The sequence below is a fragment of the Mustela lutreola genome, chromosome 2 (genome assembly GCF_030435805.1).
Source record: "Mustela lutreola isolate mMusLut2 chromosome 2, mMusLut2.pri, whole genome shotgun sequence".
Classification (NCBI taxonomy): domain Eukaryota; kingdom Metazoa; phylum Chordata; class Mammalia; order Carnivora; family Mustelidae; genus Mustela; species Mustela lutreola.
Window position 1 is genome coordinate 99,168,034 of NC_081291.1, and position 12,522 is coordinate 99,180,555.

Sequence of the window (12,522 nt, forward strand, 5' to 3'; positions counted from 1 at the left end):
TAATTGGAGTAGTAAAGGAGGCCTCCTCAGTCCCAGGTCAAAGAAAGACACTTGTACAAGGATCAGGATGGGTGAGGCCACTGCCCATATCACATCTTCTCTCCAACTAGCTACCTTCTTCCCCAACCACCCTAACAACCCACATCCCCTGCTAGTCAGTGTCAGCAGGCATGATAAGAAGAACGAGATGAAACTATAACCTCCTTCCTCAATTTGAAGGCATTTGAACCATGAGACAGCTTTGGGTTGTGAGCTCTAGGCTCCCCATGCACTTTCTGATCAGCACCTGAATGCTGCTCCCTGGGTCAGTTTTCCTCTTAGCTTCCCAGAATCCGAAGTGTCATCCCCAGTGTCCTGCAGCACCAGCTAAAAACCTGCATGACAGTGGGAGAAAGTAAAGAATTCTGGATCCATCCTAGCCAAATGCCAGTTTTGAAGGGAAACTATAGAATGTCACTGCAGCAGGTGTAAGGACAAGAATAGCCCTTCCTAAAAGAACTTCAGGAAGAGGAATGTAGGCAGTGTGGGTTTGAGGTTGCCTGCTGACCACAGATCTTTGCCCCTTATGGTAGTCGCCCAGTTGTGCTCACTCCAATTCCCTTTGGGGATCTTTTTACACCTCCCCTCCCTTACCATCTTTGAGCCACAGGATTTTTGCCTTATTTATGCCTTGTTTATGAGATGATGGCTAACAGGAACTTTGTGATTTCAGGGCAAAGATGGCACTGCAGCAGTACCTGGCGTGATGGGAGCGCCCTGGGCACCTGCAAGCATCCCACATCCTTGTTAAAGGAAGTACAGGAACTAGCCTCATTTGATTCCTTCTATTTGCACAAGTCACCTTGGACTGCAGGGAGCTGTTTTGCAAAAGCAATTTGGTAGGCTTAGATCTCAAATTCATCTTGAGAACATTTTTTTGAGGTAGTAATTTCCTCAGAGGACTGTTGTGTTTTGTTTTGTTTTTTTCTGAGCTACCTGGACTCTTTATTAGAACAATCAATCATTTTCCTTTGGACCTACAATTTTTTGCCTATGCTGCAGCCACTTTGTGAGTGAGAATGAATGTGTCTCTGCACACACAGGTGTGTGTGCATGTGTATGCACGTGGGTCAGAATGAATGGATGTGTGTGTGTGTGAGGGATACCTCAAATTTTTCTTTTCTTATTTTGTGTGAAAATCTCTTTTCTACAGATTTTCCAGGGTTTAAGCATTGCTTGCTGTATAAAAAACTTTACTGAATTATATACAGTTTGAATGAAATGTTATTTTAAAAACAAAACAATTGTTAAGTGTTCCATAAAGGTTATGTTGAATTTTGGTCAGATGAATATTTGTAAGTAAAAAATATATGCATTTCTGAACCTCAACTTACATAGATTTTCTTTATAAAAAAAAAAGAAAAAGAAAGAAAAAAAGGTTGGCTATAGTTGGCCTGAGTAACAGGCATGATATATGGTGCTGTGCAAAATAGTAAGCTAGCATCTTACTGCCATCAATATCAGCAGGTACAGAGCCTCTTTTCAGCCTAATTCAATAAGCTCTCAGGCTTCCAAGTCAAATGGACAGGGTGGAGTGGAGTGAGGCAACAAATCATAGGATTTTTGAACCATCAAGGGGAAATAGAACTACTGATAGTGAAAGCCCAGCCCTGACTCTGGCCGGCTGCACTTGGCAGGAACTGGGCACCAGGATCCTCCCAATAGCCCTAAATCCTGTCACTGGTGTAACGGTATCTGGCAGGATTTAGAGCCAGTCATGGAAACTTATGCTAAAACTAAAGTAAGTCATCACTTCCTGGAAACAAAGTCCGATCACCTTGTGCTTCCTGAAACAGCATATCACTGTGAAACTAAAGAATGCTCTACAGACTTATCTGTAGAAAGAAGTGAAGAACAGGATAGTTTAGAAAGCTGGTTTTCTCTTAGCTATACTCAGCTAATTCTACTAGTCACTCAGGACTGCTATTCAGTGTGCTTTTTTAAGACAAGATCAAAATTTGAGTAAGACGTGGCTGAGATCTCCTGCATGAAGTCCAGAGCACTGAAGTTTGATCGAGGGAAAGGGACTCTCGCCAGAGCATGAAAGATGGCTTCTTGTACTGAGAGTGCTACTTCGCCCTTCTGCAGCCCTTAGCGTGGCACCCAGCTCCAGCTTCTGGGGCGGCTTCAAAGTGAACTTCACAGAGGTTGCTCTTGACTGTTTGAAAGAACAACCAGCCTTCCTTTCCCTTTGCTAAAAGAAGTTCAGAGGCATTGCGGCCCAGAATCAAGGTCTGTGGCCCAGAAGCTTGCCATGAGTGTGCACCACTGGCAGAGTCCCAAGCCTACCAGCCACTCCTGATGGGGTTGCTCACCCCGCAGTCACCCCATCACCAACCTGCACCTTCCTTGGAGGATTTAAATATGTTTGATTGCAAATGAATGTTTTTAAGTGTATTTAATGCAGTTTTTCCTGTTCTCAGCATGACCACCCAAGATTCAAACACAGAGATTTCAAAGTTCTTTTTTTCTCCCCAGAACATCACTAATTTAAAAGTCTGTCACAACAGGAACTTGGGTTTTGTGTGGACGTCAGTGCTAATGTGAGAACGCCAGTTTAAAGAGAATTAAATTTGTTGGGAATAAAGCCTTATATAGGCCCACTCATTGAAACTTCTAGTACTGAGAAAATATCCTTGGTTGGCATTTGTAATACACACACTATAGAGTTGGTATTTAAAAGTACCAGGTAAATATTAAGGAAACCAATAATGAATTGCTGAGACAATCTTGTACCCAGATAGCATTAGAAAGCTGAAAGCCCAATGAAATAAAATTTTCACACTTCAACTCTGTGGATAAATCTTGCCTGTGGCTATAAACAGATGGTCAAAGAAAAAGTGCTTTACTATAATTAACTTTTCTGATTTGAATGAAGGAAAAATGTATTTATTTAAACAAAGCTGTTTGCTGCTTTAGGCAGGTGCAGTGTTCAGTCAGCAAGGAAGTGGGAGGAATGGGGCGTGGTCTGTGTCTCCACCCGAGTCCTTCACTAAGCTTCTCGCTCTCTCTAATACTGCATTCTGTTTCTCCTTTTGTGCCCTGATTGTAACCCAAAATTTATGAACTAGAAAAGAATGTCCAATTTAATAAGTTGCATTTTTTTTTCCTTAAGCACTTTATGCAGAACAATACATGTTCTTCTGGTAGTGTTTGGATAATATGATTTTAACACATGCTAATAAAAGCCAAGAAAAAAATCATGGCAACTTCTAAAAAGGAGTCTGTTTTCCAAATGTCTAGAACATTAGGAAACATTGGAAGATAACGTGTCCTGGCTTTTTGGAACCTATGCTTCTTGGTGAATAGTAGGCCGGGAAGTGACTGCATTTCAGAATGGGTGCCGGTGCCCTGTCGTGGTTACAGCTGTGCTACAGGGGCCATCGGCAGCAGTCTGGGAACCCTCTTCTTGGCCTCCTGAAGTCTAGCGGACCTTTTACGAGTGGCCACTCCCAGCCACCAGGACCTCCCCAGTGTTGTGCCCACTGCCTCCATCTTCTCCTCAGCCCCTTACGAATGCCACGCTTCCACTGTCACCACCCGCTGGACTTAGGCCAAGAATTTGGTGGATGACCAGCGGCCCCGTACACAAGCAGCTATTCCTCTGCAAGGAAGCCCAGGTGCTCTTCACGACTGCACACTGCCTTCTTTTCCCCATCTCTAAAACGTAGAGAAGCACCTCTTACCTCTAGGCCTCCCTAGAAACAGAAAGCCAGAGACATCTACCCCAGAGCGTGGAGGATTGGGGAGAAAGTGAGTGGTGGTGAGGTGGTTGGCAGGGGAAGGAACTCCCTTGCCACAGGGCAAACAGGAAAGTGAGACCTGGGAAATGGGAGACTGACCCCAAGTTCTAATGGAGAGCTGAGAGGAGGAGGTCCCAACACCTTGCCACCTGGGATAGGGGCTGGTGCTACCCCAGTCCTGCTCCTTTGCACATTTCTCCTGATGGCTGGGCAGAGAGGCGTGTGTCCATTTCCAGCAGGAGAGTAGTTTTGGTGTACTGCCTGGCCTCTGGAAAAATTGGGAACCCCCACCTCAAGGGCCACATCATGGCCTACGTAGCCACCTTTCCTCCCTTTATTTATGTAACCCCTGGCTCCTGGTCTTGGCTCTGCTGTGTACTTGGCCCTCTTGCTGAGTGGGGAGCCAGAGCCAGTGTTAGAAAGGAACCACCCGGGGCTCCTGGATGTCTCAGTGGGTTAAAGCCTCTGCCTTCGGCTCAGGTCCTAGGATCAAGCTCCGCATTGGGCTCTCTGCTCAGCAGGGAGCCTGCTTCCCCCTCTAGCTCTCTGCCTGCCTCTCTGCCTACTTGTGATCTCTCTCTCTCTCTCTCTCTCTGTCAAATAAATAAATAAAATCTTCAAAAAAAAGAAAGGAACCACCCTCTATTTCATGCAGCGGGGCCTGCCGTCCATCCTATTAGGCATTCACACCCAGGAGCTGAGAGGCCTTAATGGCCAAAACAGCACCCACCTGCATACCCTGGTTTGCTCCCATTGTAGGAAGCCAGACCCAGGGTCTGTGCCAAGGAGTTCCACCCTCAGAGTGGGCTGACGTTTTAGCCACTCTCACGAGACTTCTCTCCTCCAACACCACTCCCTCCCCTGCACCTCTATTCCTTCTGCTTTGAACCTTACAGATTCTGAAAAGAAATGTTCTACCAAGTTATAGATGGAAAGGGGGTGTCCCCACATTCCCCTGCTATTGCCCCTCATGCCTTCCCCTCTGCCAGCCCCACTACTCCCAGCTACTTCCTGGGGAGACTCAAAGGCCATCACAGACAGCAACGTGCATCACCCCTACAGTCTCAGTTCCCCCACCTACTCTTCCTCTCACCCCATTGCTTTCAGAGGCTTTGGGCAAACCATTTCTCATCTCTTCAGTGATGGAAGATCCTTGGCTTCCCAACTTCTGGGGAGATCAGATGGTGGTTACCCCTAAGTAGCTCATTCAGAGCCATGTAACACCTGTGCATGTAGAAGACCAGATGCAGGGTTCTAATGTTTCTCCAAGGCTTTGAATCCCCCTCTTGAGCCCACTCACAAGGGAAGAGCACAGCCCCATGGTGAATTCAGTTTTCCTGACATCCTGTCATGGAGGGACCCTCTGAGTACATTGTTTCTCATGGAGGTCAGTACAGATGCTATGAACACAATGGGCATGTATTTTTGCATCTAAAAGTGACAAAAAGTCACGGGGAATGCAGCCACCCACCCAGCATCACAGGCCTTTCTCCCCACTTCACACAGCCTGTTTCATCCTTCTGTCCCCAGTGCCTGCATGGCATTGGCATAAAGAGTAATGCACCCATGAAGAGCAGTCTTCTGGGAGCTAACTGCGCATTTAAAGAACTTCAAGTCACAAGCGAAGTCTTCTGGAGAAAACCAGCAAATGAAAGGAAGTCGCTAACATTTGCCTTGGGGAGTAGAACATCGCCTTTTCCTCAGAAAGGAAAGTGGATGCTTGGGCTTAGTGAATTTTCAAATAGACCAAAGAGCAAACCAGCAGGAGGGAATGGCTATCCATGTTAATACTCACAGAGGTAATAATAGTTACTTTTTATTGAGAACCTCATGAAATGTTCAACCTCAGGGGCACAGCCATGGAAGGATGGCTCAACCAGGTGATTTAGTGAAAGCTGGAGGCAACATGGCTCTACTGGGAGCTCTTGGACTTTAAAATTAGGTAGTAGCCAGAATCAGAAACCAAAGAAATGGGGAAAGGGAGCACCAAGAAAATCAGATGACTCCTGGTTCCAAATATAACTCCAAGCATTTCTTTTTTTTTTTCTTTTTTTTTTTTATTTGAGAGAAAGAGAGAATGAGAGAGAGAGAGAGGTCAGCAGGAGAAGCAGACTCCCTGTCAAGCAGGGAGCCCAATGTGGGACTCGATCGCAGGACTTCAGGATCATGACCTGAGCAGAAGGCAGATATTTAATCCTGAGCCACCCAGGAGCCCCTCCAAGCATTTCTTTATGAACATGGCCTGATGCATGGAAAGCTTCAGGTCGCCAACTGGGCAGCATTGCAGGACTGTCCCCATGACTGGGTAGGCAGCAGGAAGATTAAAGCCAATTTCTATCTGCTTCCATGTCCATATGCCTAGAAGTGTTATAGCCAATCTTTTTGCACTATTTTCAAGTTCACTCTAAACCTGTTTAGTCCAATGAGTAGATTTGTTATTGGGGAAACGCTATTCTATATAACTCAGTATCCTCTGAGATGACACCATACCATACCAGGGTACCAAAACAGATGTCCATTTATTTTATAAAATCCCAGAGGTAGCAAAAAACAACAACAACAACAACAAAAACCTGTATGTTTTACATACTGTTTAATAAGGCAAAAAAATATATACTATTTTTATTGTTCATAAGACATAACTAAACCAAAAAAGTATTGGGGCTGAAAAGAGTGAGTTCCAATTCTGGAGCTGCCCTATGGGCAACTGATTCAAGCGCACTGACAGCTCATCTCATGGCCTTGCCCCTGGTCACATGCTCTGGAACAGCAGCCCAGCCTCTCAGTCTGTGTCCTCAGGGAAGCAACGTGCCTCAGTGGGGCCCACCGCTCCTTCAGCCCCGTGGCCTGTGGGATGACAGATGTTCTACAGGACTTCTGAAATGTAACCCTGTTCCTATACTCTGTCCCACTCACCATCCACAAGGCAGCAGGAAAAGGGGATCTAAATACATCACAGACAGTGAAGCAAGGGGTCAGGGTGGGAGGGACAGCAGAGAAAGGTCCTAATAGGTGTGTTCCAGACCAGGAATTAAAAATTAGGAGAATGAGGGGCACCTGGCTGGCTTAGCTGATGGAGCACGAGACTCGATCTTGGGGTTGTGAGTTCAAACCCCATGTTGGGTGTAGAGATTACTTAAAAATAAAACCATTTTTAAAAATCAGGAGAATGAGTAATATGTTGAGGACTTAAATGTGTCAGGCTCCAGGTTAAGAACTTCAGTATCCTTTGTCTCTTTCCATCTTCACAACAGCCCTGTGGGGAAAATCACTATTGTGGGGATATTATTATGGGGCTAATAATGGGTCTGTCATTATCTCCATTTCGCAGATGAGGAAACTGGGTCCCAGAAAGGTAAATAACTTTCCCGAGGCTATTCAGCTGATAACTAGCGGAGCCAGGATTCAAACCCAGGATGATCTTGTCTCCAGTGCCCTTGATCCCTGACACTTAGCAGAGAAAGCGATGGGTAAGTTGGAAGCAAACTGCTCCTGACGACTGAGAAGGCCTGACACATCAAATGAGCAGCACTTCAGTACCCTTACAAGGCTGCTTCAGAGTCATGCTCTCAGGAGGCTGGGCATTTATTCCTGGGATGTCTCTGGGCTCAGACCCCTGTGAAGTGTCCCCATAGCTCATTATCACCTGGGGCCCAAAAGTCAGGCTCATGATCTCCCAACACTCTCCTCTAGCTCCATTGAGTATTTCCCAGCCGGGCTACCCTCGTCTTTCCCCAGACTTGGCCCTGAGTTCTACCACTTGTTTCCGATGGCCCCCCAAAAAGGATGAAGATGTGTCATGACCCTGGACACATAAGGAAATACATCATGAGCACTCTCTTGAGGGCAGGTTCCTTGAGGAAAGCAGGCCCTCGTCACCAGAGTAAGATCTCCTCCCAGCCGGGGAATGGCCTTGAAGAACCACAGCACACACTCACATGTGTCAACCCGGGTCCCTATAAAGCCACACTTGCTGTGATCTCTCCACTGTACACCCCACCATCACACCCAGCTCGCCTCTTGGCTGGCAGCAGGCAGCCACGAGAATTAAATGAGGGCCAGCACAGGCCAGCTCCCATCCCCTCTTCCGATGCCCTCAGACCACCTATTCTCACTCAGCTGGATTCAGATCCTGAGGACACTGAACATACAAAACATTTAGGTAAGTGTATTGGTTAAAACCCGAACATTGGTGCACAAGTATGTTACCATTTCAGATCTACATCCAGCCTTCTCCCAGGAATGCCACCCTCATATCCTTTGCTTTTCCTAGGATATTCACCCCCTGGTCCCTCCCACCTCACCTCAGGCTCAGACCACAGATACCCAACTCGGCAGCGGGAGCATCAGGGGCCAGGCCTAGTTCTACTTGTGGAGTGGGGTAAGTCACATGAACTCTGGACCTCTCCGGTTTCTCACCCAGATTTGGAGGTGGAGATGACCTAGCATGCTTTTCCCAAAATGTGGGGGCAGAGGAACAAGAACCACAGCAGGCTCAGAGTCCTTTCGTATAATGCTCCACTGCCCAGCAACACCCCCACGGGCCTGGCATGAGGTTTGGGAAGTGCAGAGGAAGTGAGGAAGTGAAATCTGGCCTCTAACTGGCTTTGAAGCAGGGTTCTAGTAAGCTAGTTACATTTTCCCTGTGGTTTCCACAAGAAAATGCAAAGTAACTTTGCAATGAAAGTACAAATGCAGAAAAAAACAAAAGGTAATGAAGATTAAAAAGCAACATCATTACTCTGAGGAAACAGAGAACAGACTAGGACTACTGCTAAAGTTATATAATGGCCCCTCTTTATCAAATAGGACCTTATTAGATTGAAGATTCTGTTACCACATAGTTATTACCCCCCCAAATATTCAGTGCAGATTTAATAAAGACAAACTGCCTTGATGACTTACATAAAGAAGCTTCTAGAAGTTCATCTGAAAACTTAAATGTGGGGAAGAGCAACGCCAGTTCTCGGCTGGCGTCCTCTCTGTCCTGGCTTCCGTGGACTGCATTGAAGGGCATTTCTGTGCCAAACTGAGCTCGGAGACTGCGAACATTGGCAAAACAAGAAACAATTGTTTCATTTGAAAAGAAACTTTTGCTCTCTGGCAACATGGGCACCAGCAACCAGTTAGCCCCTTGCACTTCTGTGAAATGGCTTTTTCTGCATTGGAAACGCCAAGAACAACAGCAAGGACAGTAGCTGACATCTATTTCAGCAAGAAGTGTGCTGGGCATGTTGCCAAGTACTCACATACACGATCCCGTTTCGTTTGTGCCACAGCTCTGTGAAGGACACTCTGTCACGATTCTCAATTTAAATATGCTTAGTCACAGTGTAGGCTCGAGAGCTGCCATTTTGTTGATCTCACTACCAGGGACGAACACCCTGCCAAGAGCTCGATGTAGGTGTGCTTCGTTAATTCCTTAATAACCCCGTAAGATAACACTAATACTGCCAGGGCTTCCTTTGCATCAAGCACTGTTCCAAGCGTTTCATATACATATATGTATATACACATACAGACACACACACACACATGCGTACATATGCTCATTTAATCCTCTCATCAATGTGTGAGTCATTGTAGTATCCATTTTTCAGATAAAGAAATTGAGGCACAGAGGGATTAATGTATGGCCCTAGGGAGTACTCTTAACAGCTCCCAGGACAGGTGTCATAACCCCATTTTACAGATGAGAACTGAAGCTCAGAAAAAGGACTTATTCGAGTATGTGGTTAGCTAGGATCTGAACCCTGGGCTGTCTTATTAGTCCCATGTATGAATGTTCTGGTCTCCCACAACTGCAAGGTACAACTGCAGTTATTTAGTCTCTTGCTCATTTCCTTTCTGGTCACTGGGGCTCTCTCAGCTTCAAAGACAAGGCACAGTGGGTTTGGCATTGATGCCAGGCTAAATACAGGGCCACGGCAGCCTCGTGCAAAGTGCAGAACCAAGTGCTCAGAATCCAGGGGGCCTCAGAACACCCTGTGTGAATCCTTAGGCTCTGCCCAGAGTCTCTGACTTGGCAGACTTTGGCGGGGACCTGTAATCCGTATTTCCTGGATGTGTGTTGCCTTTGTTTCTGGAACCACACTGTGGAACTCCCTAACTGTAGGACTAGATCAGAGAGTGAGGGTAGCAGGGTCTCCTCACATAGATAACAAAGAGGTCAGCGTCTCTCCAAATATATGTAACGGGATTTGGGGCTGAATATAGAGCAAGGCTCTGGGCTTCTTTGGATGCAGGTTTTGAGACAAATGAAAAGACGACAGCTGGTGACATCACCTGTCAGGCTGCTCCCTCCTTGCTACATCAGGGTCACAGGGCCCCATGAGCGTTCGCCAGGCAGTGATCACGTCCTCAGTGCCCTCAGGATCAGGCCTGGTGAGGATCAGGAGGTGGCTCGGTCCACTGCACATGTGGTGAACCAGCTTCTCAAATGCCTCCTAGCACAAGGAGAGGAAACAATGACCCAGGGCAGAGTTACTGGGGTCTATAGTGGGTCAGTGGGCCCATAGCACCTGCAGGAAGGGAGGGGGTCAGTGAGCAGCCTTGCCACCAGCCACCATGCCCATGGAGGGCCCATGGGAAGGGTGGTGGTGACCAGCAACACAAAGAGAACCCAGACAAAGGCAAAACCAGGAAAATGAGACTTGGATTTGATTTATTTGGGGTTGAATGAGAGACTATAACAAGTTAAGTAGGGACATGTGTGTGGAAATCATGTGGATGCTGGATAACCATGGGGTGCCGTGTAGCTAAGACTTATTTTTTGCAATGCCTTACAACTCTTCCCCCTGCTTCAAGTAGCAGTTTTCCTTTGGGGAGAGCCCTTCCCCGGTTCACTTGGCCTAGTCTGGCTGACAACAGTGATGCCTCTCCACCCCCTCCACTGCCACTCTCTAAACACACACACCTCACCTGAAAGGTGGGGCTACGACCAAGCGGGGTCCATTAGGCCTCCATCCCAAGTATCCCAAGTAGGGGAGGCAGAAGCGGAAGTGAGTGGAAAGTGGTTGAATCTAAGTTGTCCAACAGCAGCACCTAAAGTGACTGTTCATGGGATTCTGCTCCTAAGCTCCCTATAACTCTATGCCTCCTAGCACAAGGAGAGGAAACAGTGACCCAGGGCAGAGGTTCTTCTCCCCAGCACCTTCTTGTTCAACTCCTTCAACTCTCTTCTTCAGTTCTGGGACCTATGGAGTATTCTTCCAAGAAATTCTTCATGTCATCACTTAAGTTAGAATCAAAATCTCTTCCTTGCAGCCAAAGAACTTTCTACCTAACACACACTATAATCTTTAAGAGCAAATCATGGCCTTCTAGCTGTTCATATTCTTGTTCTTCCTAATACTCTATTTTCTCCCAAACTAACATCAATCTATAAACATATGTTGGGGAAAGAGAAAGATATGGGAGTGGGTTGGACATGTAGAAGCAAAGGAGCTGACCTCTCCAGCTTTGTGCTGATAGAAAAGCCGCATTTCTGCTTCTGTCATGGTTCTCTCTTCATTTGCTAAAATGTCAAAACCGGCTTCGTGGATCTGTAATGTGCATATATATATGTTGTGAAAGGGAAAATCAAGCCCAAATTCACATTCACATTTAAGTGAGCTGAAAAGTAAAAGATAATGGGAAAGGGAACATTAAAGGCAGCGAAGACCCTCATCCTCATCACATCTGTCCCAAACAGCTATAGAATGTGTCATTGACTTGGGGCGCCTGGGTGGCTCAGTGGGTTAAGCCTCTGCCTTAGGCTCAGGTCATGATCTCAGCATCCTGGGATCGAGCCCCACGTCGGGCTCTGCTCAGTGGGGAGCCTGCTTCCTTCTCTCTCTGCCAGCCTCTCTGCCTACTTGTGATCCCTCTGTCAAATAAATAAATAAAATCTTTAAAAAAAAAATGTGTGATTGACTTAACTGGCATTTTGGTTGGAGCTCCTCAGCAGCCTCCTTTTCCAATAGTACACTGTTGTTCTATGTCCCGCCCCTGCTTTTCCACCAGAGGAGACATGAGGGCAGTCTGTCCAGGAAGCCTGGTCTTTCTTACCTTCATAATAATCTCATCAGTCTTTCCATGGACCACTGCATCTGGCTTAATGATGGCCAAGGTGCAGGTCTTCCCTGATGAAGCTGCAAGAAGCAGACGATAGTGCTGTCAGACGCTGGGCTCCTGGCACCCATCTTTGAGGCTCTCAGGGTATCCGCAGGGACCATGCAGCCTCTGCACACAGCTCCCAGGGCTCCCGTGCTGGCCTCTGGGCTGTGCCCCTGCACACTTGGACTCTAGTCGAGGCGTGGGTCAGGCTACAGACCTCACCCTCTACCTGGCTCCAAGGGACGGAGAGAGACAAACGACTTGATCCTGGGAGAAGAGGGGTGAGGTGGAGGTGGGGAGGGAGGAAGGGAAGGGAGAGCAGGGAAGAGATCAGAGACCAACCACTCAGGAACAGAAGCCCAGCAACAACTGAAAGAGTTGGCTTGGAGCTGGGGAACACTGGAACAGAGGGAACACTCGCTTGTGCCTTCCTGTCACCTCCCCTGATTTGGAGCCTCTAAGTGCTGTCTACTGTGTTCTCCTCTCACTCTTCTAGCTACTTCGCCAGAGCTTCTTTTTAACTTTCCTGGCATATGGGCAGTGAAGACTGCCCCAGGCCCTGAGTCTCTACGACTCTTCAGCACCAGCACATTCTACCAAACTGCAACGACCATCTTCTCTGTCAACACAAATTCTCCTGAGA

The 12,522-nt window shown here is 47.0% G+C and overlaps 2 protein-coding genes across 7 annotated transcripts in view; one reads left to right on the forward strand and one right to left on the reverse strand.

The window, feature by feature from the left end:
- ARMC8 (armadillo repeat containing 8) overlaps positions 1–1,368 on the forward strand; it is a 106,356-nt gene extending 104,988 nt beyond the window's left edge. For all 4 annotated transcript variants that reach the window (XM_059162721.1, XM_059162722.1, XM_059162724.1 and 1 more), the window contains one exon: positions 713–1,368. In XM_059162721.1, the coding sequence (XP_059018704.1) occupies positions 713–746 (34 nt within the window). In that variant the 3' untranslated portion in view covers positions 747–1,368. The remainder of the gene's footprint in view (positions 1–712) is intronic.
- NME9 (NME/NM23 family member 9) overlaps positions 1–12,522 on the reverse strand; it is a 44,699-nt gene that overhangs the window by 16,133 nt on the left and 16,044 nt on the right. For 2 of the 3 annotated variants that reach the window (XM_059162727.1, XM_059162726.1), the window contains exons 8-11: positions 11,832–11,914; positions 11,234–11,326; positions 10,068–10,228; positions 8,688–8,824 (exon numbers count right to left, since the gene is read on the reverse strand). In XM_059162727.1, the coding sequence (XP_059018710.1) occupies positions 8,688–8,824; positions 10,068–10,228; positions 11,234–11,326; positions 11,832–11,914 (474 nt within the window). Of the gene's footprint in view, positions 1–6,358; positions 6,630–8,687; positions 8,825–10,067; positions 10,229–11,233; positions 11,327–11,831; positions 11,915–12,522 lie in introns of those variants that run through there. The other variant, XM_059162728.1, reaches the window with a different exon arrangement.